This window comes from Meriones unguiculatus, chromosome 7, assembly GCF_030254825.1.
Source record: "Meriones unguiculatus strain TT.TT164.6M chromosome 7, Bangor_MerUng_6.1, whole genome shotgun sequence".
Taxonomy (NCBI): Eukaryota; Metazoa; Chordata; class Mammalia; order Rodentia; family Muridae; genus Meriones; species Meriones unguiculatus.
Genome location: NC_083355.1, coordinates 19,258,448 through 19,286,225, shown reverse-complemented (window position 1 = coordinate 19,286,225; position 27,778 = coordinate 19,258,448). Strand labels below are relative to the sequence as shown.

The 27,778-nt window shown below is 52.1% G+C and overlaps 2 protein-coding genes across 2 annotated transcripts; both read left to right on the top strand.

The window, feature by feature from the left end:
- Positions 1–278: 278 nt before the first annotated feature.
- Hrob (homologous recombination factor with OB-fold) lies at positions 279–14,212 on the top strand. Its single transcript, XM_021642779.2, has 10 exons — positions 279–490; positions 1,668–1,718; positions 5,057–6,133; positions 7,661–7,744; positions 8,891–9,031; positions 9,499–9,607; positions 9,738–9,823; positions 10,086–10,211; positions 11,647–11,761; positions 13,643–14,212. The coding sequence occupies exons 1-10, from the start codon at positions 488–490 to the stop codon at positions 13,732–13,734; spliced, it is 1,884 nt and encodes a 627-aa protein (XP_021498454.1). The 5' UTR covers positions 279–487; the 3' UTR covers positions 13,735–14,212.
- A 4,085-nt stretch (positions 14,213–18,297) lies between these two features.
- Positions 18,298–25,953, top strand: Asb16 (ankyrin repeat and SOCS box containing 16). Its single transcript, XM_021642781.2, has 5 exons — positions 18,298–18,619; positions 20,837–21,104; positions 23,934–24,426; positions 24,757–24,870; positions 25,287–25,953. The coding sequence occupies exons 1-5, from the start codon at positions 18,316–18,318 to the stop codon at positions 25,470–25,472; spliced, it is 1,365 nt and encodes a 454-aa protein (XP_021498456.1). The 5' UTR covers positions 18,298–18,315; the 3' UTR covers positions 25,473–25,953.
- Positions 25,954–27,778: the final 1,825 nt, after the last annotated feature.

The window sequence follows — 27,778 nt, the reverse complement described above, 5'->3', positions numbered from 1 at the left end:
TTTCAGCTGCAAAGTGAGTTTGAGGTCAGCCTGGGCTACACGATCGGCTGGGTTCTGATGAGGATGAAGTCACTCTCAAATCACCAGTCAGAAGAAAGGGGAATAAGTCTTCTCCAACCTCCTCCTCACCTGCAAGCGGTAGCCGACAGTACTCGGGGGACCGCTTGGAGGCGACCGAGAGCCCATTAGTTTTCCCTTTAAGGCCGAGGCGGAAGACCAGAGGAAGAGGCCTTTGTGTCGGCAGGATAAAAATGGCGCTTCCCCTTTAAGAGGGCGGAGCCACTATTATGGCGGCGGCTTCGAATGCCGCCCGGGACCCACACCCTTAGGCTCTCGGCAACCCTTTCTCAGCTTCCGCTGCAGTCTTAAAGACGCTTCTCTCGACCCCGCTCCGCGGGCACGGTCGGCCACGGTGCCCCGCTTACATCTGGGACAAGCTGGAGCTGGAGTCTGACGCGGCCGGGACACGCCACCCGCGGCCGTCGTCATGGTAAAGCCGCTAAAACGCCGCCCTGGGGGAGGGGGCGGCGAGGGGTCCCAGCCGCGGGGAAGCCGGACTCCAGGTCTGGCTTGGAGCAGGTCCGTGCTCTCTGAATCAGTTAGTTTGGGGTCTGTCTGGGAAGGGCTGGGTGCAGTCTGCAGACCTGGGTTCCAGTCAGGAGGCCTTGTGCAAGGACCCTCCCCAGCATCACATAAAAACAGTGACCGAGAGACAGACCTACGGACACTGCCTTCTAATTACTTTCCTACCCTTTGGAGAAATAATCATCAATCCCTCTGTCCCCAAACTTCACTGCCTATTGGGATCAGCTCCCCCAACCCTCGTGACCCTTCAACTCTCTCCTCCCCCACCCCTCTCTTTGAAACAGGCCTCGCCACCCCCCACCTCCCCATTTCCCCCTCTCCGCCACACCCCTGGCTGTGCGCATGGCACTCAAATGAACCTTCTGAAGAAACCACCCTCTTGGGAACTTAGCTTTTGGGTTTTGGACTTCTGTAGAAAGAAACCACCGCCTTGATTCCCAGAAGAGAGGGCTCCAGGCCAGGATTAATGATAGTTTCTTGGGTTGGACAAACCTTTGAGAATGTTGCAAAATACTCAGGCCTGACTTCTAGAGGTGGTGCAGGCAAGTAAGCCCATATCTTGGGAAGTGAAAGGATCAAGAGTTCAAGGTCAGGGGCCGAGGTGGTGCCTGAGCCAGAGAAGCTGAGTTCCATCCCCAGGACCCACATGGTGGAAGGAACTGACTCCCTCAAGTTGTCATCTGACCAACACACAGATACAATGGTGGCCCCCACCCTGAGTAAATAAATTTTTTTTTATGAGTCAAAAATTATCTTCATCAACATAATGGGTTTGAGACTAGCTTGGGTTACTTGACACCCTTTCCCCCATCCCCTTTCTAGGAATAATTCGGACGGATGGTAATATATGTATTACATATATTATCAAATATATATTATATATATTATCATTTTTCTGGCCCAGATGATTATATTTTTAAGTCTTTAGCTAAGTCAGATCTCTTCTTTTTCCTCCAGTACTAGCCAAACACAAACTAGAAAAACAGTATACTTGAGATAATCTTGTTAGAGCTGGGGAAAAAAAAAAAAAGACAGTGAATACAGAATGTTCTTGCAGTGACTCTTTTTGTTTTCTTTTTCAGACTTGTAGTTTTCAGAAGCTGTTTGCCGTAGAAGAAGAGTTTGAAGATGAGGTAGGGAAATGTTGGTGATCAGAGGTGGCAAAAGATGCCCTAAGATGGAAACACCCAAGTTCAGAACATATGGAGCAGTCCCATCAGGCACATCTTTCTGAGTTCAAGGTCAGCCTGGTCTACATAGTGAGTTCCAGGAGAGCCAGGGCTGTGTAGGGAGACCCTGTCTCAAACAAAAACAAACAAAAATTCTGGGAATGGGAGCAAGTGGCTACAGGTCCCTGACCTCAATTCCCAAGGGATGAATAAAACCAGGTATGTGGGGTTTGCCTGTAATCTCAGCACTTGCTAGGTGGGGAGGCAAAAGGATCATCCTCTACTGCACAGAATTCAGAGCTATTCCGGGAGACAGAGTTTGTCTCAATTTAAACACACATACACACACACACACACACACACACACATTAGCTCCCTACATGTTTTTAAATTAGGGAGCTGTCTCAAGGGTGAGTTCATTTACTTTTATAATAGCATACCTGAGGTGGGAGGAGATTTTATGGAGAGCCAGAAGCTGGGAGGAGACAACACTGTTAGCTGGCTGGCCTGAGACCTGAGGGCACCAACAGGCATGTGAACCATGTTAGACTACTCTGTTTCCTGGCCTCCCACTTTCTCTTCTCTACTATGAAGGGCACTGTTGTGCTTCACGTATTCTTCTCTTCCTTCTCAGAAGATAAGAAATGAAATGAGATACAAAGTCAGCATTTTGGAATCACCCTTGTGTAAGCATTGCCCCACACCAATTAAATGAGAATTTCCGGCAGGGGAATTTCAGTAAGTCACTTACTGGCCATGTGAACCAGGGCAAAGCCCTTTGTTTTTGGCCTTCCTAGACCATTTCCAACAGGAGCCTTGTCTTTTCTTTCACGCTGCTAGTGATCAAAGCATTGACATTGATCCATATCCCAAGCTCTTCCGGAAGAGGTGTTACTAATGCCTGGGTTTGTTGTTGCCATTTGTTTGTTTGTTCATTTGTTTTGAAACAGGGTCTCTCTGTGTAGTAAAGGCTCAACTCAAATTTGAAACCATCCTGCCTCAACCTCTGGAGTGCTGGAATTATGGGCATGTGACACCATGCCTGGCTACAGAGACTGCCAGATTAGTGTCTCTATCTTCCTGTTCAGAACCAACGGATATAGTTTCATCTAGGACACTGGGCATTTCTACCTTGATTTGCCTGCCTCTGCTTCCTGAGTGTATGCTGGCATTAAAAGCTCACACCACTGCATGCAATAGGAGCCATTTTTTGCTTCCCAGTTCCTCTCCTAAATGACTGATATAGGATAAGGGCCCAAGTAGGTTCTAGTCCTATTTGTTGATCAGTCCAAGTCTCAGGTTCTTCTCTTTTTTTTTGTTTTTATTTTATGTATGTATTTGTGTGTCTCTGGGTGTGCACCCCATGTTCACGTAGAAGCCCATGGAAGCCAGAGGCATGAGATCCCCTGGAGCTGGAGTAACAGTTGTGAATGCCTGGACATGAGTGCTGGGATCCAAACTCAGGTCCTCTGGAAGAGTAGTTTAGTGCTCTTAACCACTGAGCCATCTGTCCAGCCTCAGCAAGTCTCAGATTCAGCCTTCAGCATCCATAGGGTACAGATTCTGCACCTAGTCATAGGGCCATTATAAGACTTCTCAGAGGAGTCTAGTAAAATGCCTGAGTGGCACCTGATACCCAGGGAGTGTCTCTTGTTTGTCATATAGCAACAGGATCTTTGTGTTCACAGATCATTCAGTTACCAACTTTTTCTGTTTTCTTTGGGTTTTGTTCTTGTTTTTTTGTTTTTTTTTTGTTTGTTTGTTTTTGTTTGTTTGTTTGTTTGTTTTCAAGACAGGGATTCTCCATATATCAGCCCTGGCTGTCCTGGAATTCACTTTGTAGAGCAGGCTAGCCTCAAACTCACAGAGCTTCAGTTTTGTTTTTAATGAGACACTGTCTCTCAGCTTGGGCTGACCCCAAAATTGCTGTGTGGCTGAGGATGACACTCAACTCCTGACCCTCCTACCCTCAGTCTTCATTGCTGGGATTATACCTGGAAACAACTACAGAAGTGGCCCTCTTGGGTCTTAGCAGGTGACAGTTGAGCTGCCGGGGTAATGATGGAATTACAGGAATGACTCTTGACTGTACACACTGATCCTTGAAAATGGCCTGCCTGTCTCTCTCTTGCTTCCCAAGACAGAGGCTGTTACAGCTAAGTGTCTGCTCTCTGGGAGGAAAGGGAACCATCAAGCTACAAGGTGACCAGGGTCCTGCCATTCTGATCATCATTATTATTGTGGCTCTAGGTATTGCTGGAGTGTGGGACTCTTGATAAACATCTAAAGCAGGAAGAACCTTTCGGACAGTCCAGAGCAGTGGCGGGTGCTGGGGGTGGCTAGTCCCCTCTCGTCACTTAATCAGCAGTTCTGACTCAGAACGGGTCTGCTCTTGAAGGTGTCAGTCTCACCTTGCTTTCCCAGACGCAGTCCATACCTAATTTAACTTGCCTGAGAAGCTATTTTTAACATCTCTCCGTTTGCCTGAATCCAGGGGGGGCTCTCTGCCTTACAGAAGACTGTGGGTGTGGGTGTGCATGGTTGCAGGTGGGGAGTATAGTGGGGACAGGCTGCATGGCCAGCAGGGTCGCTCCCCACAGTCCTGACTGAAACGCTTTCCAGTCTCCTTCAGATGGGTCTGTGACCCTGTGGTCTGCCTTTGGCTTCTTGGTGCCCTGGAATGAGTTTCCTGTTGCTTTCCCAGTAAGCCTCCTCCTGGAGACTGAAAAAAGAGTAACTACCTGAAAATATAGCCTTAGAGCGCTTCTGACAAGCTGGGCTTGGCAGAGGCAGAGGCAGGCAGATTTCTGTGAGTTTGAGGCCAGCCTGATCTACAAAATGAGTCCAGGACAGCCAAGGCTACACAGAGAAACCCTGTCTGGAAAAAACAACCGAAATAAAAAAGAATGAGTCTGACAGAAACCTGGTGCCCCACTGGCTATAGGTAGATTGTGAGTAGTGAGACATGTTATCCTGGCCTCTCATGTCTTGGTCTCTTGTATGAGTATGTATCTGTACACATACATACTGGGTGCTTAAACAGCAAAAGTAGAAGTTTTTGTTTTTATTTTTATTCCGTTTATTTTTTATTTTTTGGAAGATACAGAGACCCTGCCAAATATGGTGGCACTGGCCTGCAATCCCAACACTTGGGAGATGGAGACAGAGGGGTCAGGAGTTCAAGGTCATCCTCAGTCACATAGCAAGTTCAGCAAGGCCAGTCTGGGCTATGTGAGATACTGTCTCAAAAACAAACAAATAAAACCCTGATGCAAAGGCCCACTTTCTTTGTTTCTTTGTAGGATTTCTTATCTGCTTTGGAGAATGCAGAGAACCACGTTGCTAGTGCACTGCCTGGGAATGCTGGGTGCCCCAGACTCGTCTCTTCCAGGCCACAGGAGACTATGCAGGCACGGTCCTCAGGACCATTGCCATCATACCCTGCTTTTTCAAGCAGGTCAGTCCCAGGACTGTGTCTCCCTCCTTCCAGCATGCCCCAGACCGTCAGGGATCCACCTTGTGTGGGAGCAGTGTCCCTAAGACCTGTCTCAGTTTCTGCCAGCGGTGAGGGCAGTCGGCAGAGAGTGACACTGGCTGAAAAAGTACCGCAGGGGTCATCCGGACTCCAAGCCTCATCAGCACACTCTGGATTTATCTTTGAGAGCCCTGAGCAGGGCATTGGTGGCTTTGAAGCACCTGATCAAGATGAGTTTGACAAGGCCCTGGCAAGCATGGAGCTGGAGGGAGCCGGCTTGGAGCTAGAACCCCGAGTCCATACCGGAGCCACCCAAATCCTGCCTGCTCGGTACCGTGAGGATCCAGTGTTGGCGAAAAAGGCCCGAATAGCTGATCTGAGTGGATCTTTTCAGAAGGAGTCCATTGTCCACTGCAGGAATCCATGGCCTTCCTTGAGACCTAGAGCCGCAGGCAGCCTTCCTGTCCCGGCTGCCTCAGCAGTTTCCACTTCCCATCAAAGAGACTCCCCTGTCACTGCACCTCAGCCTCCCCGAGCAGCTGGAAGGACCGTTCAAAACAGCCCGCAGAACCATTTGTCTGCTCCGCCATTTCGGTCTCCCAAAGCTTGGTCAAGCGGCAAACCCCATTTTCCCGGACCCCAACATCCCCGCTGCAGCTCTGCAGCATCCCGTCAGGGGCCCTTGCCATCCCGAGCCCCACTCTCTCCCATGCAATCTCCTGTCAGCACCCCCAGAAGGACTTCGGCCCCATTTCCTCAGCCAGCTCTTCAGACACCTATAGTCACCAACCACCTGGTCCAGCTAGTCACCGCTACCAGCCGGACACCACAGCGGCCCGCCCGCCCCCACAGTCGAGCTAAGACCCGCCGCTTCCCTGGCCCAGCAGGACTCCTCCCTCACCAGGTGAGTGACCTGTCTTCCAGGAAATTAGGACCCAGGGAAGAAACAGTAGTCCAAGCTTATAGTATCTTTGCTGCCAGAAGACAGCCAGGAAGTGGTGAGAAAGGATTTGCAAGGTCTGGAGAGATGGCTCAGGCACCTGAGCTTGTGATCCTAACTCTGGTGAAAAGATTCCTCGGATTCACTGACTAACCAGCCTACGAAGACAGTGAGTGAAAGACCCTGTCTCAAAAAAAACAGAGTAGGGAGCCAGGCGTGGTGGCTCGTGCCTGTAATCCCAGCACTCAGGCCAAAACTCTGTGAGTAGCCTGGGCTACAAAGCAAGTCCAGGACAGCCAAGGCTAGCAGAGAGGAGGCTCTGAGTTCCAACCCCGGCACCAGTGGGGGAAAGGGATCCCCTAGATGAGATTTCACTGAGGTGGGAAGGCCCACCCTTGGTTACTGTGGGAGGTACCATTCGGTACCGGGCAGGGCTCCTAGACTGAATGTAAAGGGGGAGCGCCCCGCTTCCTGATGCGCACACAGTGTGACTGGCTGCCTCAGGTTCTTGAGGGCCTGTCAGTATCGAAGTAAACCTTCCCTTAAAAATAAGTAAATAAATAAAAATTGGGCAGTGCTTGAAAAGCCTTCTATGACGTGGTGCTTAGAGACACAACTTCCTAGTTTCTGTGTGCTTATTAAGCGTTTGTTGTTTGCTAGCCCTAGACAGGAATATTTTCTCACTCATACTAGCCCAGAGGAAGAAGTGGGTGGGGGCGAGTGATGAATATGTTCACGGGGTGCAGTGTGAGGAGGGGTCTTTCCCTGGCTCCTGGGGACACATGGGCTCTACCTTGGCCTTGCTCGGTGGCTTTGGGTAGATGACTAGAAGGATAAAGGAGAGCTCAGGAACCCTGCATGGGGGTTGGTCCAGCAAGGAGAAGACAGAGGCTCGAGATGAGGTGCTTTTAGCCATCACAGAACACCTCACTGCATCTGGCTGGCCCTGGGGGCTGACAGGAGGAACCTGGGTCAGAAGTGAAACCCGCCTCTGAGTCTAGCTGGTGGTGGAGGGATGAGGCCCCTTAAAGTAGTTCAGAGTTAGATCCCAGGTGATTGGCACTGAGGCTGTGGTCTGGTCGAAGCAGGTGCCTTCTCTTCTGGTGAGGGGATTGGCACAATCGCTGCTGTTACTTGCTCTTCCTGGCCTTTCCAGAGAAGCCCGGGGGTGGTCTGCCCTTCTCTGAGAGGAGCCTCGGGGAGAGCTGCGCAGTTAACTCATCACAGAACCTCCTCTATTTGGGTCACTGCCCCCTTCAGGCGACACCGGGCCTTGCTCCTGGGCCAGCTCCAGTTTCCTTACATTCCCAAACTGATCCCCAAAGTGTCTTTTTTTAACTACCAATGAGGCTCTTGAGACCGCGTTAGAGGCAGTGTAATATGTGCTAATTGTCGCTGATAGTTTCCTGAACTCATTATGTAACCCAGACAAGACGCTGTACCTGTAAATAACAGCTGCTGAGCTTGCTCTCGCCTTCTCTCCCCTCTTAGCACAGCGGGGAGAATCTGGAGGAGATCATGGTTTCCGCACCCCAGACTCCGACTCACGGTGCTCTGGCTAAACTCCAGACTGAGGTAATGTCTTCCGTATAAACCTTCGCCTCGTGGGCGGCATTTGAAAGTGAGGGGCACCCTTGCCTGCCTCAGTTGATGCTGGTAGGCCCACACCAAAGGGCAGTTGGGGGAGGCAGCCATTTACAGACATAGAGTGAGGCCGTGGCTCAGCCTTTCTCCTCCATCTGAGAACGATGGGCCCAGGAGCTGCATTTTTCCCTAGGGAGGAGAGTGTAATAAGTCTAATGAGATGGTATCTCGAGAATCCTCTTGGGTTTCTGGAAACTGAGCTGGGAAGAGCGTGCCCCCATCTTGCCTCCAGGAGGTTCCCTTTCAGTGGGTGGGGCCAGCCCCACACCCCACACGCCCCAGGACTCTAATTGACTTATTCTGTCTTCAGGCCCGCCTTTGCTTTTTAATTCTTGTCCTATTTCTTTTTTTCGGCAGCTGCCTAGGGCTGCCCATCCACTTCAGGTCCAAACCTGGCAGTGATTGCCTGGAGTCAACGCAGTTGATATAAAGCAGCTAATGGTTGAAACCAGGGGCATCAAATAAAACATGACAGGATTCAAAATGGCTATGACGCTCTATGAACTATAAATATATATGGAGAGCCCCTACTCCTAAGACTTCCAGACAGTTTTCAGGCAGATGCATGGGGCTTGAGAGATGACTCCGAGGTTAAGAGCCCTTGCTGCTTTTGCAGTAAACCTTTGTTTGGCTCCCAGCACCCACAACAGGTGCCTTGCACCTGCCTGTAACTCCAGCTGCAGGCAACTGAGCGCCCCCTTCTGGCCTTTGAGAGCATCTGCATGCACCCCTGTGCATTCATACACTCAGGCCCACATACACACATAAATAAATCTTTAAAAATGTAAGTGGGGGGATTGTCTTTTGCTTCATTGTATTTGAAGTCAGGACCTAATTGAACAAAGTACAAAAAAACAAAGGAAAAAAAAAACCTCTGTTCTGACTGCTTGGTGAAAGATGCAGCCAGGTCTCACCTGCCACGTGCTGTTCTTCGTGGTAACGGAGAGGCATCCATTGCCTCCATCCCAGGGAATTCACCGCTTCTCTCTCCCACCCACTTGCCCTGCTTCAGTCCGGGATCTTTCCCAGGGCAGGTCCACTCACTAATGCAGGCTCCTCTCTGCTCTCTGGTACCAGATTGTTAGTAGTTCCCAGGGATCAGTGGAAGAAGACTTTGGGCGAGGACCCTGGCTCACCATGAAATCTGCTCTGGGCCTGGACGAGCGAGACCCCACCTGCTTTCTCCATACCTACAGTATTGTCATGGTGCTGCGCAAGGTAAGGGCACTGAGAACGGAGCCCCTGCCGTCTGCTTCACCTTTGGAGGAGGCCATCTGCTACCCCTCACCCCAGTCCTGTCCCCGGAGGGGGCAGCCTGAAGTCCCTTGGGTTGTCTGTTTTCAGTGCCGCCCACAGTTTTGAGCACAGCAGTGGGCCTGCCCCTGCCCTTTCAGGTACCAGCCTGAGGCCCACTGCCACCCTGAGAGCTCCCAGTGCTCTCTCATGGGACAGTCGATCCCTGCCTGTGGCCTGCCTTCATGCAGTGAGCCACAACACAAAAACCCATAGAAAAGGAAGGAAACCTAAGAGAGAGAAAGGCCCGCCAGCTTTGGCCTCCACAGCAGAGTGGGCCCTTCCAGCTGCGTTGGCCTGCCACAAAGGAAGGCTCTTACCACCCCCTGGCTGCCCTAGGGATTGACAGTGAGGCCACAGCTAGCTCAGTGAGTGCCTGTCCTTGTAAGCAGGCAGCTCTCAAGCAGCTCCCCAGGAACAAAGTCCCCAACATGGCGGTGATGATCAAGTCGCTGACTCGGAGCACGATGGACGCCAGTGTGGTTTTTAAGGACCCCACAGGTAAGGAGCGGGTCCTGAGAGTGTCTTATGATTGACCTCCATTGAGGTTGAGCAGCCCGCTTCCCAGCCAGCCGCTCAGAACCCTTGCCGTGCCCATGGCCCTTAGGCAGAGGCCTTGTGGCTTTTGCAGGAGAGATGCTTGGAACGGTACACAGGGTGCTTCTGGAGACACACCAGAGTGAGCTGAGGCCTGGCTCGGTGCTGCTGCTGAAGCAGGTAGAGGTCCCCCCCCCAGCTTGTCCTTGCTTGGCTGCCTGCCTTCCCTCCATCGCTAGCCGGGGAGCAGCTGGGCCCTGCTTTCCTGGAGCTGCTCTGCGCTTCATGGGTAAATGGGGATAGAGCGTTGTATTGGGGGTAAGTGGTCCCACTGTGGCACTAAGCTTGGTACCTAGGACAGGAAGCAAAGGGAAAGCTGGTGCCCAGTGGTGCCCGCCAGCACCATGCTCCCGCCACACACTGACTCCCTTCCTAACTCCAGATTGGAGTGTTTTCTCCTTCACTCAGAAACCACTACCTCAACGTGACACCCAACAACCTGGTCCATATTTACAGTCTCGATTCTGGGGATGGGGACTTCCTCAAGCCACCTCAGCCCTTGCCCAAGGTAAGTGGGACAGGACAGATGGTGACGGGCAGAGCTGTCCTGCCTGGCTTCTCTCAGTTCTTCCTCCTCTCATCCCTGGAGGCAAAGGTGTAAAGGAGACAGTTTCCCTGAGGTAAAGAGGTGCCTTTGGGAACAGGAGTCTCTGCTGCCCCCGCGCCAGCCGCCTGCCAGCCGCTTGAGTAACAGTACCTAGAAGAGCAGCTGGCTTCCTGGTGATCCCCGAATGGCTGAGGGCAGGCGTGATCATCTGAGAAGTTAGGAGTCACTTGAGAACCAGGGTGAGGGCCCCCCTGGGGGGATGGCAGAAAATGATAGAGGGTCACATCTGTGCCAGGTGGCAACGCAGAGAACGAGGAGTACAAATGACCCGTCAGGTGAGCTGGCCCCTGCTCCGAGACTTCCCTCCTGGCGTCTGCTTCTGCCGGGCACGCGCTGGAGCGCCCCCCTGTAGGAACTAAGGCATTTGGTGCCCGTGAGAGCTGAAGGTAGCTCCAGGCCGTCTGCAGAGGCAGAGCTAGGCTGGCTCCTCCTGACGCCACCCTTAGGATCCTAGCTCGGAGGAGGGTAGGGCACCTGGGTCTTATCCCAGCTCTGCTAATAATTTTTACTAGGACCTCGGGCAAGCCCCATCCCTTTCCCTGTTCTTGCACCATCTATAGGCAAGTGTTTGACTGCTGATTTTCTATTAATCTTCCCTCCTTTTCATGGACCCCTTTACATGCCTTCATGTCGCCCACCTCTATAACTTCATTTTTCTTTATCATTTTCCTTCCTCTCACAGGATTTCTCTGTGTAGCCTTGTCTGTCCTGTCGCTTTGTAGTTCTTCCTTTTTTTTTTTCCTTTTTAATGTAGGATTTTTGTTTGTTTGTTTGTTTGTTTCATTTTATTTTACCTGAGTGTTTTAGCTCTGTTATCTATGTACACCCATGTGTTTACACACACCATGTATGCGCCTGGTGCCCACAGAGGTGAGAAGGGGGCAGCAGATCTGGAATCGGAGTCATAGATAGCTGTGAAGTACCATGTGTGTTTTGGGAATCAAACCCGGGTCCTCTGGAAGAACAGCATGCGCTCTTAAATGCCGAGCTGACTCTCCAGCCCCCGTAACAGCTTATTTTCAATCTCAGGCTAACTCCTCAACACACTGGTGAAGGGCCTCTTTACCGTAACTCTGTGGTGGTCATACAGACTCCCCCCAAATTAGACACTGATAGAACTGGGAAAGATCAGCTTGAAAAGCGTGTTCCGGTTTACTTATCTGCTGTTTGGGACGTTTGGTGTTTGACCCCTCTCTCTCAGCTTGGGCCTGGGTGACCCTGGCCCCCGCCCCGTTCCCTTCTCATGTGTTTGTCATGCAAGGCCTCCCTTTGAGGTCATCTGGGTAGAGGGATTTCAGGGGCATTGGGCACTGGTAACCAGATCCACTGTCCTCAGGATCTAGAAAGCTCCTGTGGAAACCTCCAGCCTGAGGTGGCTGCAGAGCCCACGCAGGGCCTCAGAACATCACAGAACCCAGCAGTATCTCCTGAGGAAGAGCTCCCTGAGGCAGGTGAGGTCCACAGCCCCTCAGCATCCTCTGGCCTCAGTGCTTCCAAGTAGCTGTACCTTAAGCCTCCTGCTATACTGTGTGGACTGGCACAGCGCTTTTCAGAAATCAGAGGGTGTCTTGCTCAGCAAGGCTGCGGGCCTTGGTAAGAGCAATCACTGGGAGAAGCCGTATAAAAGGCGTGAAGTATGTCCGTAGCTCACGCCACCATGAACTGGCAGCTCCTTCAGCTGCAGGAGGGAACCCCAACAACCCCTGGGTACGTGGCACACTCTGTCCCACTTACCATTCCCAGCCCTCATGAGCAGATCATGGAGGCAGATTTCCCACCCTGCCTGCACTCAAAGGCTCGCCAAGGAAAGCCAACAAGTCACATCCATATCGGTACAGCCAGGGGAACTGGGCCGCAAACCTGAGAGGCCCAAGTGGAGCCAGCCTCAGGTGGAGCCCACATAGTGCCAGCCGCTTCCTCAGCTTTCAGTTTCAGAAATTCAGTCCTGTCTGGCCTGGAGGCAAGAGGATTATGGGCAGGGATCTCACACCAAGCATAGTCACAGTATACAAGTATATAACCCACAGAGCCTGTTTGTTTAGATCCTACATAGGCGACTCTGAATTTATGCGGGGGTCTTGTGTTGCCTGGAATCCTGTACTCTCTCCCTGTAACAGAGCCTGTTGCTGACCCCACTGCTGTCAGAAGCTGCTGGTGGTCACAGATGGAGTGAGGAGAGTTGGCTGCGGAATACAGGCATGTCTCGTGCCTCTCTATAGGGCTGAAGACAAAAACATAAGCCCTGCCGTTCCTGAGGGCCCATCCTTCACCCTGCTCCTCCCTTTCCTCCCCGATGCTTTTCTCCAGCTGGCCTGTCTCAGCACGGCTCCCACAAGGCAACTTCTGGCTTTTTGAGATCTAGTCTTCTGTGTAGTCCTAGCCAGCCTGGGACTCACTGTGCAGCCCAACCTGGCATCAAACTCACCGCTCTCCTCTTGCCTTAACCTCCAAGTGCTGGCATTGAAGGCAAGCACTGCCATGCCCAGCCCATTGGGCAACTTTTTCCTTGCTGTAAGCAAGTAACAGCCCCACCTGCCCTGAATACAGAGCTAGTCACCTTAATTAAATTTTGAATGCTCCCCAGTCTGCCTTCTCCTTTTCCTCCCGGCAGTGTTCTTGCCAGACCCGAAGCTGGGCTCTTGGGTGTGGTTTACAGTCTGCCTTCTGGAGCCCCCTGACCCCGTCCTGGAAGTGGTATTTTTCTACGTGGCAGCAGGCAGAGCCTGCGTGTGCTCAGCTGGGGCAAGGTGCTGCACCTCTGTAAAGTTTGCTCACTCGGTAAAGTGGGTTTGACCACAGCAACCACCTCGAGCTGCCTTGAGAAGGGTTGTTGAGGTGGAAGAAGCATGCAGTAAGCATTCACCGCTCGCAGAAAGTCGCCATTACCAGGGTCAGCGGCTTTTCCAGCTTCCCATAAGCACCACATCTGACAGCTCTGGTCAGGAACGCTTTCTTCTTTCCTCATTTTATCTATTGAAAAGGCGGGCATGCCATGTCGTGTGGAGGTCAGAGGACAACTTGTGGGGACCAGTCCTCTACTACATAAGTCCTGGAAGGGAAAGAAACCACCAAAGAACAGGGGTTCCCCGTCCCTACTAGCATGGCCCAGGGATTGTCTCCTGCCTTTTGTGTTGTGTGTGTTTGTAGGGAGCCAAGGAAAGGTAGATCAGCTCAGTGTCAAACCCATTGGCATGGTTGTCTGGCCCCAACGAACCAGCTTTCTGACTGTGTAGCCAGGTCCAGGAGCTCGCAAACGGTAGGGCCTGCCAATCTGAGTTCTGTGGAGTCCTCTGGTTGTCACTGAGTTTCCTCCTATCCACCTCCATCTGCAGATGACCTGGATGGACTCCTGAGTGAGCTCCCCGAGGACTTCTTCTGCGAGCCCAGCGATTGGGGCTGTCCCAAGACAGGGCACCCACCGTGAGCTGACACCCCCTCTGCCCCCCAGACAAGCTCTAGGTGCATCTGGTCACGTCTGAGGGAGAGGAAGCCAGTGCAACGGGGACTACTCAAGCCCATGGTCGGATGCCCTCATGGCCACCTTAGAAAGCCCCATGTGATGGACTCCCGTGTGCTGGCTGCTGTGGCTTGACAGTTTCCTTTGGCCTGGGCATCCCAGAAATCTGAGCAAGGCTCACCCCCTAGCCTCCATGTCCTGGCACATAGTCCGCCAGCCAACAGGACAAGTGTGATCCTCCCACCTCATCTTAACTTTAGAGAGATGTCAAGTCTGGCTTCCTTGTCCCTTTATTCCTCGGTCCCCTGAGAGCTGAGGAACCCAGAGGAGCCACAACCACAGCAAAGATGACCCAAGGCCTGTAGCTAACGTGCCCACAAGGGTCATGGTGGAGTGCGGGCTATTGTATCTGGTTCTGAAATAAAATGTCACCCCTCCTTCCGAACCCCTTCCCCTATTCTCTGCTGGATAAGGCGGCCAAGCTCCTGCAGGTGGACAGCAAGGCAGAGCAAGCAACATTCACTTGTGAGAAAGCGAGTACATGTCTACACTCTCTCCCCTTCTTCCCCTCTGCCTCTCTTCCTCGTGTTCTTTTTTAATGTGTGTGTGTGTGTGCGTGCGTGCGTGCGTGCGTGTATGTGCGCGTATGTGCGTGTGTGTGTGTGTGCAGGTGCTTTGCCTGTATCTATGTCTGTGTGCCAGCCGTGTGCCTGCTGCCTTGGAGGGCTTCGATCCCTCGGGACTAGAGTTACAAATGGTTGTGAGGGCCATATGGATTTGAACCCAGGTCCTCTTGAACAAGTGCTCTTGACAACTGAGCCATCTCTCCAGCCACTCATCCTTTTCTTTTATTCATGTGTGTGCAGGCACATGTATGGGTGTGTGTGTGTGTGTTTGTAACAGGGAAACAGCAACAAGAGAACAAGGCTGGGAAGATGACTTGGTGTGATGGCATCTACCTGTGATGCCAGGGCAGCAGGGCATACCCAGGGGCTCACTGACTAGCTGGCCTGCTCCATACGGCGAGTTCAGAGAGAGAACCTCAAGATGTAAGGTGGGAAAGCAGCTAAAGATACCCTGGACCTGGAAAGAGTGCTTGTTACTCGTCCAGAGGACCTGAGCTCAGTTTTCAGCACCTGCGTTGGGCAGCTCACAACTGCTTGTAATTCTAGATGGCTTCCAAGGGCATCCACACACATGAAAGCGTCTTAGCATTGGTATGATGCATTTTATCTGTTTCTTTAAAGGTTCACAGCACCGAATCCAAGCTGGCCTCAAACTTACATAGCTCAGTCTGATCCTGAACTCATGATCTTCCTGACTCTGACTCCTGATGCTGGTATGACAGGCATGTGTCACGATGCCTGCTCCATTGATCTCAGTATAAACCAATACTCCACATTTTCTCAGGTTTGCTGGCCTTCTCCAATCCCTCCCCTGAGAACCCCTCCTGGATCTCTAGGCTCCTCCTTGTTTTGATGACTTCAATCATTCTGAAAACTATCACTCTTTTTTTTTTTTTTGGTGGTTTGTTTTTATTTATGCATGTGCGCACACATGCCGGCTGCATGTGAGTGCCTACAGAGTCCAGCCAAAACTCTTAGAGCATAAGTTACAGGAGATTGTGAGCCACAGGCTATGGGTGCTGGGCTCTGCTGAGCCATCTCTCCAGCCACTGGTCAGCCATCTTGTAAGACGACTGTGAAAATCTGTTCCTGTTTTGGGTTTGGCAGTGCTGGAAACTGAACCTTGGACCTTGCGTGCTCAACCTCATCTCCATCCCAAGGAAGCAGGTTGAAGAGGCCTGTCTGACTGGCAGCCTCCCCGCCTCAGCTGCCACTTCTCCGAGAGACTGATCCTATGGATATGGTCTGACAGGAGACGGTAAGCAGCTTGAGAGCTGTTGAATGTACGGGCAGTGAAGGACTCGTTCCCTAACGCCTCACACTTTGACATGCCCCCTCTTCTGCCTGCTGCTAACGCCTAACTCTTCCTAGTTTCTTGGGTGCTTCATTGTTCCCCAGACTGAGCTCCCAGGAGGCAGACTGAGCATCAAATCCCTGGGCACTGTTCTATCCAGTTTAGCTGCTGGCCACCGAGGTCTCCTTTCTCTGTCTCATTGTTAAGTCGGGTGCAGTGTCTGTAATCCCAGCTCTCAGGGAGGCAGAGGCAGACCGATCTCTTTGAGTTTAAGGCCAGCCTCGTCTACAAAGTGAGCCCAGGACAGCCAAGACTGCAGAGAAACCCTGTCTCAGAAAACAAAAACAGAAACAAAAGACCTACACACTGGTGTCTCTGGGGGACAAAGCTATAGTCAGCACTTTGAGGCTGGGAGTCGAGAAGGCAGGGCAGAGGTCAGGCTCTGACTGCTCTATGCCTTAGGGAGTAAAGGGACACCCACTGCTTTGGCCCCTCTTGGCCCCACCTGGCTTTGCCAGACTCCCAACCCTGGGAACTCAGCTGTGGGTGCTCAGCCAGGCCGTCAGCAGGGCAATTAAACTATGGTATGGCTTCCAGTGGGGTTAATCACAGCTGCCTCCATAGAGGTGCCTTTCTCTGAGGCTCCTCAACCCCTCTCCGGCCATGACCTCATTCTTCTGCGATCTCCCACCCTGGAACGCCACCAAGAAGCTGGGGCCGAGCACAGAGTGACTGAGCGGAGGGTGAGGGCAATGCCGAAAAAAACGCAGGCTGCTGCCACCCACCTGGGCGTGTAGAGGAGTGTTTGCTCTGGCAGAGAATAGGGACCTTCATTCAGTGTTGAGGAGAGGGCAGCCTACGGAGAGGCAAGTGCTCCTAAGCCCTGTGTCAAGACCGACCATGCCAGGGCCTGCCCTGGAGCCCACATCCAGGGCCATGTCTGTGGCATGGGTACTTTGCCAAGCCCACCCGATGTCCTTCAGAAGTCGAGTAGCTGGCATTGCAGGGGCACCTAGACACAGCAGGTTGCCTTGGATGAACGAGTTGGGAGGTTCCGTGCCACAGGGACAGCAGGCAAAGGTGAAGAGCCTGGTGGGAATGCCCCGAGGTGTGAGGCCAGACGAGGGAATTGGGACTTCTGTGGAAGAACCCCGAGCCAGACTGCAGAGGCTTTTAAGGAAAGTGAGCCTTCTGGACAGATAATTCTGGCAGGGCTGCAGACGGCCATGTGGCCAGAGGGTAGAGACGCTCACAGGCTGGGCTGATCCAGGTTGAAGGCACTGAGGACCTGGGGAAGCTGGTGACAGAGCGTGGGAGACACAGATCCTGTGTGTGGGCCCGTGACCCGGAGGAAGTGAACGGTACAGAGGACGGGGAGGTTGCTGGAAAGTCAGGGGTGGGAGCGGGCACAGGGAGCCCGGAGGAAAGCACACGGCATTGTTGAGACGCCACTCGGCCTGCCAACAGCCTGGGAGGCCGAGGCTGGCTGACATCCCTCTCCACCCTCCCCTGGCAGAGACAGTCAGACCAGCTGCCGATTTTTCGCAGCCTCATTGCTCCCCCTAGTGGCTCCTGGAAGCACGGCCACTTCCTCCTAAGGGTGACGGGGGTTATGGTTTGAAGCTCTCTGTCCCGTCAGTCCAAGGTCAACCCGTGGCAAGCCAGTCACGGAGGTTTGTGAGTCCCCTTAGAAGCCAGGGAGAAAACCAGTCAGTGGAGGGAGAGACCGCGTCCTGCTTGGGCGTGAGAGCATGGGAGAGGCTCGCTTAACTGTCTGCCGTTCAGTGAGGCCACAAGCTAGGTGACCTGGAGCCAGTCACTTTGTTAGAATTTAAATTCCACGGGGCGGTGTTGGCGCAGACCTTTAATCCCAGCACTCGGAGGCGGAGGCAGGAGGATCTCTGTGAGTTCCAGCCTAGACTACAGCGCGAGTTCCAGGACAGCCAAGACTACACAAATAAAACCTACCTTAAACAAGCAAACAACAAGAAAGGACTTAAATTCCTTAGCTCTATAAAATAAGACCACTCACTCCAGGTGCTGAACCAAGGTACTTGTTCGGCCATCTCGTTGGCTGACCAGATCTGTTTTGTGTGACCTCACTGACTGTGGTCATCTGGGGGGAGACGGCTGTGAGAGCTATTTAAGTTCTAGAAAGGGCAGTCCATGTACGCAGTGGTTGCTGTTACTTCAAATTCAGGAAGGGTGGTTTGGCTTATCGGGAATCTCTCTCCAGCTCCCCTGACTGACTGTCTGTGGACCACACTGGGCTCCTGGCCACTTCCCTGGCCAACCCCTCGAGGCTGCAGGACCCTGGTCCTCCCCTGCCCTGTCCTGCCCACCTATCCCTTGCCTGACTGCTTGGACTCACTCCAGGGAAGTGGGGTCCAGGAGCAACCTTGGCTGAGGACCTGCTAAGCAGTGGAAGGGTACCAGTAGGGGCAGGGGCTGGCCCAGTACCATCTGCAAACTGTTTACCATGCAGTGAGGGGCCTATTTATAGCGTCAGCTGCTTCTCTGGCTTACCAGGAAGGGGGCAGGGTGGTTCCCCAGGGCAAAAGTGCTAGCTGGGACAAGGAAGGATTCTCTGCCTAGGTGCCGCTGCCCAGACCCTGGACCCTCTCTCTCATGGCAGGGGAGAGCTTCCCTTTCACCTCCTCCACCCTGCGCGCTCTCCGACTACAGAGAGAGTGGCTGGAATGGGAGGACAGGAGGCGGGCTGCTGCTCATCAGTGCCGAAGCCACCGGAACCTCGCTGGTCCCCAGGCCCGGCTCACCAGGCCTCGCCGCCGCTCCTGCCGGGACCCAGCTGTCCACAATGCCCTGTTCTCTGGGGACCTGCAGCAGGTCCAGATCCTGTTCCAGGATGAAGAAGCTGCCAACATGATTGTGGAGACTGTGAGCAACCAGCTAGCCTGGTCAGCGGAACAGGGTAGGGAGACCCACCTAGGAGGGCAGAAGAGGGGACAGGAGTGGGGGTGGGGAGGGAAGAGTCCACAGCCCACTTCTCCTTAAAGATCCTAGAGTGGACTGCCTGGCATAATCACCCATATTAGCTCCTTCCTAAACAGTTGAGGCCAACTGTGGCTTTCTTTTTCGTGTTTTCCAGACTGTCTCACTCACTATGTAGGCCTGGCTGACCTAGGACTCACTACGTAGATCAGGCTGGCATCAAACTCATAGAAATCCACCTGCCTCTGCCTCCTGAAAGTGGGGATTAAGGCTGTGAGCCACTGCACCACCTAGCCTCCAAAAGTTATATTCTTTTGAGACAGGGTTTCTCTATGTAGCCGTGGCTGTCCTAGACTCACTTTGTAGACTCACTTTGTCCTCAAACTCACAGGGATTCACCTGCCTCTGCCTTGCTGAGTGCTAGGATCACAGGCGTGCGCCACAGCACCCAGCTTAAAAAAAAAATTATGTTCTTATATAACATATATATGGCTTGCAAATTTTGGTTTTGGTTGACAATTATATGATAGATATTAATTATATGGAAATACTCAAATGTTTTTATTTTTATATATATATCCATGTTTCTCCTATACTTTTCCACCGCTACACTCATTGTTCTCCTTATTTTATTTTATGTGTTCAAGTGTTTTGCTTGTGTGTGTGTACCACATGCATGCCTAGTGCCAATAGAGGACAGAAGAGGACATTAGAATCCCTGAACCTGGAATTGGGGGCTGTGGTTGTGAGCCTGTGCACTGGATTCTCCGGGAACACAGCTCCAGTCCTCTGCAAGAGCAGGAAGTGCTCGTAACCCCTGAGCCTGAGCCTTTCCCTCCAGTCTCACTGCATTCACTCTTTATGAGCTAACAGCCACCTCCTCCAGGAAGCCTTCTTCCGATGCCCGTGCAGACCCAGTTCCACTGTCCCCTGCTCCCTGCATTTGGAACCTCCCTGCACTCTGAGGTCTATCCTGTACTTCCCTGGGGTTCCCCTGATGCCCTCGATGGTTTGTGTGGGCATGCCGTCATTACTGGCCTGTTGAGCCACATACCTAGCTCCTTTTCCCTGTTTATTTGTTTGTTTATTTTTGGAGACAGAGTCTCATTATGGAGTCCTGGCTGGCCTGGAACTTGATATGCCTTTGAACTCAGACTTCTGCTTGCCTCTGCTTCCTTCCCAAGTGGCGTGATGGGATTGTGGGTATGTGCCACCCACCACTCTGTCCCATCCCCCCCTTTCTTCTTAAATTACATTTTAATCTTATGTATGTGGGTGTTTTGTCAGTGTGTAGATCTGTGCACTCCTTGTGTGCATGGTACCCAGAGAAGCAAGGAGAGACCATTGGACCTCCTGGAACCGAGTTACAGACAGTTGTGAGCCACCATGTGGATGCTAGGAATTGAACTCCGGTCCGCTGGAAGACCAGCCATTGCTCTTAACCAGGGAACCGAGTCCGTTCAAAGCCAACCCCAGTCATGGGATCCACAAACCCCTCTTTTCATTCCATAGTCTTTCCTCCATTCTTCCCCCAACACACGCATCTGTGCAATCCTCTCGTCCCAGGAACGCCCTAAAACTCAGTGCTGTTCTTGGCCATTTCCAAGCTCAGCTTCACATACATACTTGTGTGTGGCTACTGTCTCCTAACCATTGGGCCAGACGTGAATAAAGGGAGCCACCGAGTCCACAAGCCACTCAAAGCCCCTGAGGTTCAGGATTTGCTTATTTGTTTTCTTCAGCCTTTGTGAGATTCTATAGAACAACTTGTTTAACACATACTATGTGGGTTTTTTTTCCCCCAGTGCTGGGGAGTGTATTGTTTTGTTATACACTGACAAAGTTTTATGTTTTTGTTTGTTTGGTTTTTCACAGACAGGGTTTCTCTGTGTAAGGCTGTGTAAGGCTGTCCTGGACTCACCTTGTAGACCAGGCTGGCCTCAAACTCTCAAGATCTGCCTGTCTCTGCCTCCTGAGCCCTGGGATTAAAGGCGTGCGCCGCCCTATGCCTTGGCTGACAAAGTAATTTAAAAAGCTCTTTCAAGGTATACTCCCAACTCAGGACTTGAGTGGACCCCTAGCCAGAGGTATAGCTTGGCTGTTTGTGCTCCGTAACTAGGGAAGGCCATCATCCACAGGGAACTTCCCCACCCTGCTCTCCCTTACAACGTCCTACAGTGCCGCCTGTTCTCTTCAGGATTCTGGGTGCTGACTCCAAAGACCAAACAGACGGCGCCCCTCACCATCGCTGTGGCCAGAGGCTACACAGACTGTGCCCGACACCTTATCCTGCAGGGGGCTGAGCTTGACGCCCGAATTGGAGGCCGTGCCGCCTTGCACGAGGCCTGTGCCCAAGCCCATCCCGACTGTGTCCGGCTGCTGCTCACATTCGGTGCCAAGGCTGACGTATTGTCTGAGGAGGGCATGACTCCCTTGCACCTCTGCACGGCTCCTGAGTCCTTGCAGTAGGTACCCATGGCCCGGGATGGTTTTGTGGGGAGTGTGTGCGTGTACTCGCAGCTCACCTGCCTAGGAGCGAGGATAACTTGGCAAAGCTTTGTCGTCTATAGAGCACCTCACCTACTCACCTAGAGGCCCCATTTTGTTTCTGTGTATAGTGTATGTGAATATGCACGTGTGTGCAGGGGCCTGCAGAGGCCACAGTAGGGGAATTTCAGTACTGTGTCTGGTTTTCCTTCTGCTCGGAGATGGGACCCCTCTGTGTTGCCACGGCTCACACCTGTGATCCCCCTGCCTCTGCTCTCTCCTCCCAGTTATTTAATTTTTAAAATCTGTATTTTGGTTTTGACACAGAATCTTCCCCTGTATACCTGGCTGACCTTGAAGTTGAAGTGATTCTCTTGCCTCTGCTCCCCAGTGCTCAGATTACAGGTGTGTGCCACGTTGCTTACAGACAGGCACCACCATGCTCAGAAGTCAAAGCCAGGCCTTTGTACACGGTAGGCAGGCACACTCTTTTTTTTTCAAGTTTTTTTTTAATATATTTATTATTTATACACTATACTGACTGTACATGTGTCTATAGGCCAGAAGAGGGCACCAGATCTCATTATAGATGGTTATGAGCCACCATGTGGTTGCTGGGAATTGAACTCAGTACCTTTGGAAGAACAACTAGTGTTTTTAACCTCTGAGCCATCTCTCCAGCCCGCAGGTACACTCTTTTTTTTTTTTTTTTAAAGATTTATTTATTACTTATGCAATGTGTGTTAGCATGTACACCTGCACGCCAGAAGAGGGAACCAGATTTCATGTTTAGATGGTTGTGAGCCACCATGTGGTTGCTGGGAATTGAACTCAGGACCTTTGGGAAGAGCAATCAGTGCTCTTATCCTCTGAGCCATTTTCTCCAGCACCCCGCAGGCACACTCTTATCTGACTCACGTCCCTAACCCTTCTTCTGTTGTTTGTTTGTTGGCAGCAGGGTTTTACTGTAGCCCAGGCTGGCCTCGAATTCTGAGTGATCTTCCTGGCTCAGTCATTTAAGCCCTGGGATTTCAAGCATGAGCCGCCACGCCTAGTCAACTTTTCAAAAGTCAACAGTTTCTCAGACTCCCTGCTTGGTGGCATTTACTCTCCTACAAATCAGTTCAACAGACTCAGCTGGCAGGTAAGGACTAAGACACTCACCGCCCACAGCTAGAGACTTGTCCCCATTAGCTGTAGATCAGCAGTGGACCCCAAAGTGATCTAAGTTTGCTAGCTTTCCTCAGGGGGCTGAGGCAGGAGGATTCCGTCTGGTATACGTAATAGCTAGTACCTGGCCAGCTCAGGCTTATGTCCCTAACCCTTTCTCATTGTTTGCTTGTTGGCAGCAGGGTCTTGCTAACCCCACGTCAATAAATGAAATTGTCAGCTCCTTTTCTGGGTCCTACGATAAAACTGAACTCTAGCTTGTTGCACTCAAGCATCTTCCCAGAGCATGTCCTTTAGAATATGGTGAGAAGGACCCTTTCCTGGAGCCCTACTGACAGCTGTTAATCGCTTCTTAAGCTCGGTATCAGGAGTCAAGATACGCCAACAATTAGAATTTACTGCAGAATTAAACTCACTCGGTAGTTTGTCAAAGGCAGTGTTTACTCAGGTCTTGGCCACTGGGGGGGAGGGGCTTTTGTCCATGATTCGGATCGTATTCGGGGAAGCCTCTCCAGTTAACAGTTTCACTAACATGATCTGCCCCTGGCTTTCCCGCAACTGTGACTGCCCTTTTTTCTTACAAATTACCATTGGTCTTGTTCACTGACAATTTAGCTCATCTCACGCTCCGTCACCACGGTGGGTAACAGCACACTTGCTCTAATGGTGTGCTGGCCTGTAATTTTTCCAGGAATTCAGAGACTGGGAAACAGGTTCTCTCTAAATTGTTTGGTTTGGTTTTGCTTGGTTCCTCTAAGGATAAGTAGGGCAGGGAGGTAGGTCCCTGAGTGCTTTCCTTGACCGGGAGAACATAGCCTGTTTTTTCTAATACACTTTAATATTCCAGGTGTCATGGTGTACAGGGGAGTGGGTATTCCAAATCTTGCCCTATCAGAATGTTAGGAGACCAGGAACTGGGGTTGTAGCTCAGTTGGTAGAGCGATTGCCAACAAGCAGGCTTGGAGCTTTGGCTTTGATCCCTGGCACCACAGAAGCTGGGCGTGCAAGTGTAACCCCAGCAAGTGAGGAGAGGAGGCGGAAGGATCAGGAGTTAAAGATTATACTCTGCTACACAGTGAATTTGAGTCTGGCAGAGTTGGGGTGTAAGCTCAGTGATAGCTTGCCTGGTGGGGTGCACCTACACCGTTCCACACCTAGCACAAGATAGGTAAGTTAGAACTGGGCAGTGGTGGCCCACGCCTTTAATCCCTGTGCTCGGGAGGCATAGGCAGGTAGATCTCTGAGTCCGAGGCCAGCCTGTTCTACAGAGTGAGTTCCAGGACAGCCAGGGCTACACAAAGAAACCCTGTCTCAAAAACAAAACAAAAAAAGTAAATCAGTTCAGGTCCAGTGGACTCTCCAGATTCTGCCACATCAGTTAACGCTGTGTTTGTGCTCTTGGCTGTTGCACTAGACCGTTTGAAGCTTAACTTTTTTTTTTTTTTTAATCTGAAAATTCAAGGGGCTTCTGGCAGCTTCAACTGTCACCCTAAGTCTGCTGTTTGTAATGGGTTTTCTGTGATCGGAGGGGAAACACTAGGCCGGACCTCCAGGCAGAAGTGTAGGAAGGATATGGGTGGTGATAGCAGGCCTCGGGGTCCTCAGGATTTCCTTGGGGCCTTGCACCCTCTCCGTAGGTGCGCCAGGTTGCTGCTGGAGGCTGGAGCGTCCGTGAATGTGGCTTCACAGGAGAGTGAGGTCACCCCCCTGCATGTGGCTGCAGCTCGTGGCCTAGAGCGACACGTGGCCCTGTACCTGGAGAACGGTGCCGACGTGGGCCTGCGCACCAGCCAGGGGGAGACGGCGCTGAACGCCGCGTGCGCTGGTGCGGAGGGGCCAGGCAGCTGCCGGCAGCACGAGGCTGCCGCGCGACACCTCCTGGAAGCTGGGGCTGATCCCCGGGCTGCTGGTCGCAAGCGCCACACGCCACTGCACAACGCCTGCGCTAATGGCTGCGGAGGCCTGGCTGAGCTGCTGCTTCGCCACGGGGCCAGCGCTCGAGTCACCAACGGGGCAGGCCATACACCAATGGACTGCGCGCTGCAGGCGGTACAGGACGCCCCCAACTGGGAGCCGGAGGTCCTCTTGGCAGCGCTGCTGGACTACGGGGCTCAGCCCATTCACCCTGAGGTGCGCTGGGAGGGCCCCAGGAAGGCGGTGCCAATCGGGAACGGGGAGCCTGGGGCTGAACTCCCCCGACTAGAAGGGTCTAGAAGATCAAAAGCCTCCCTCAGGGACTAGAGGCCCACCCCCATCTTGGCAGAGAGGAGAGGGTGTCCAAAGGAAGATAAGAGTCAAGGAAACTTGGGCCAGGAGCTCGGGGCAGGTGTGGATGGGGCAGGCCGAGGTATGGGAGAGATGGATGAGGGTGTGTGTGTGGTGATTTATATTATTAGCCAGACTTGGGCCTGCCTTAGTTGGGGCACCGCGGAGCTCCTAAGCTCCTATTTTGATTCCCAGATGCTGAAACACTGTGCCAACTTTCCTCGGGCCCTGGAAGTCCTGCTGAACACCTATCCATGCGTTCCGGCCTGTGACACCTGGGTGGAGGCGGTGCTTCCCGAGCTGTGGAAGGTAGGTCCATTCTGACTGCCATGCTGTTTCCTAGGGGCTAGTGAGGCCAGAGGCCTCTCCCTTCAAGCTTCAAGACCAGCTTCAGAGAGGGAGGACAGACCCTGGGCAGACAAGGGGTGGGGGTGAAACCCCTGGGTTCCACGCCTGTCTGGAACAGCACAGGCCAATCTTTGACCTCCCATATTCCCTGGTCCCTTGCTGACAGCCATTCATTTATCAGTCGCCTCTGACTTGGTGGGAATCCCACCAGCATGTCTGGGGTGGGAGTGGCCACAGACGTGATTGAAATCCACCCCCCATACCATGGCAGGGTGCTATGTGTTGAAAATTCCCTGGACCTCCACCACTGGGTTATCTCCTGGAAGGGCAAAATTGGGGGTACTGGATCACCTGAGCCTCCCTTACTTCTGGCCCAGGAACATGAAGCCTTCTACAGCTCAGTCCTAAGCATGGAAAACCAGCCAAGACGGCTTCAGCACCTGGCCCGCCTGGCTGTCCGTGCTCAGTTGGGTGGCAACTGCCGGCAGGCTGCTTCCCAGCTCCCCCTGCCCCCGATGCTCAGAGACTACCTGCTGCTGTGTGTGGAGGGACGAATCCAGTGAGCTCTGAGCAGGCCATTTCCGCTTCCCCCTGCTCCTACATCCAGCCCTGGGAAACCAACCGCTGCCCCCTTTCCTCTGCACTCTGCATGCCTTCCAGATGGAGCTTGTCCCTCCACTGACATCTTAAGCCGCCTACGGGTCTTCAGGCCTTCTCAGCCTGTCCCCCCAAACACCTTTCACACACCTACTGCTCTCATGCTTCAGAAAATGGCCTCTTTAGACCTCCCACCAAGCTACAAGCAACTGATCCCCCGTGTAGCAAATCCCCTGCCACATATATGCCTGCTCAGCCCTTTTCATAGTGACAGGCCCTCAGACAGATTTGACGGCATGGACCTCTAAGCCCAGGACTCAGGAGGCTGAGGCAGTGGATTGTGAGTTCAAAGCTAGCAAGATCTTGGGGGAAAACCAGACCTTGCTTCACGGCCTGTAGTGTTTCTATCCAGCCTGACTCTGGGTAGGACTTCAAGGAAGGGCTGTTCTGATTGTCCCCCCTCAGCTCTAGGCATGGAACCCAGGGCGTGACACACGCTAAGGCAAGTGCACCGTCACAGAACCTCACCTCTAGTTCTTAATGGAACCCGTGTCCTGGATTGCTGGAATGATCTTAAAGTCACAATTCTGGCCGGGCCTGGTGATGCACATCTTTAATCCCAGGACTCAGGGAGGCAGAGGCAGGTGAATTGCTGTGAGTTCGAGGCCAGCCTGGTCTACAAAGTGAGTCGAGGACAGCCAAGGCTACACAGACAAAACAAAACAAAAACAGAAAAAAAAAAAATCACAGTTCTGGTCATTCCTTTCAGTAGCTCTTCTCAACCATCAAGCTAAAGTGAAAACTCAACAGGGGCTTGGGAGGCCTTAGGCTTGATCCCTAGTACTAACCAGAAAACAGTGAACCCAAGCCTCCACAGTGGGTGACTTGACTTCATTTGGGAGGTAGAAGCAAGAGGTTTGGGGAATTTAGAGCTAGCCTAGGCTACACAAGACCCTGTCTCAAAAACAAAACAAAACAAAAAGACCTCAATAAGATACAGGCAAGATCCTGTTGTGTCCTCTGACCTCCCTACACAGGCCCAGTAGTAACCTGGTTACTGTTTCCAGAACAGAACCATTCTTGGAAACTGTTCTCAGGAGTGGTGAGCACTGCTTGGCAGAGTCTTCCCGTTTTTTTGGCCTGGACAGCACTAAATCTATAGGAGTCTGATCTGTGGCCACTCCTGTGATAGGCTGCCTTTGCACTGTGCTTTTTCAATTAAGTGCTTGCAGCTGCCTCCCTGGTGCTGAGACTGGGGCTTGTAGGCTTGTAGTCCTTGAAGAGGCCAGAGGCATTTCTAATGTGTTCTCCCTTCCTCCCCTGTCCTGAGTTGGGAGCCTTGCTTCAGAGATGTTGCTTTTGTTTTCTTTCTTTTTTTAGGTTTATTTATTGATTATGTATACAATATTCTGTCTGCATGTACACCTGCTCACCAGAAGAGGGCACCAGATCTCATTGTAAATGGTTGTGAGCCCCCATGTGGTTGCTGGGAATTGAACTCAGGACCTTTGGAAGAACAGCCAGTGCTCTCAACCTCTGAGCCATCTCTCCAGCCCTGCTTTTGTTTTCTTAAAGAAAAGATTTGTTGGGCATGGTGGTGAATGCCTTTCTTTAATCCCAGCACTTGGGAGGCAGAGGAAGGTGGATATCTGTGAGCTCAAGGCCAGCCTGGCCTACAAAGCTACAGGGCTGTTACACAGAGAAACCCTGTCTCAGAACACAAAACAAAAGTCATTTTAAGGGCTGAGAAGATGACCCATTTGGTAAAGTGTAAGTATGAAGGCCTTAGATTGAGCCTCAGCATCCACATTAAATAATAATAATAATAGTAATAATAATAATAAATCGGGGTATGGAGGTGCACACCTTTGATCCTGGCACCTGGAAGGGAGAGTCAGGTGGCTCTCTCTGACTTCTAGGCCAGACTGGTCTACATAGCAAGTTCTAGGACAGCCAGGACTACATAGAGAAACCTTGTCTCAAAATAATTAAGTTTAAATTAATTTAATTTTTAAAAAGCCAGGCACAGCCGTATGCATGTGTAATGCCGTCACTAGAGAGGTGAAGGCAGGCAGATCCCTGGGCCTTGCTGGTTAGATACTGAAGCCTAATTAACTCCACGTTCAGTGAAAGACATTGTCTCAGAAAGATGGAGTGATTAAGGAAGACTCCTACGGCCTCCATACATATGTACCTGCACACACGCATGTGCACACACTGAACACACACAGCCTAGCTGCCATGTACTTCGGCAGAGTCATGTCATTCCAAT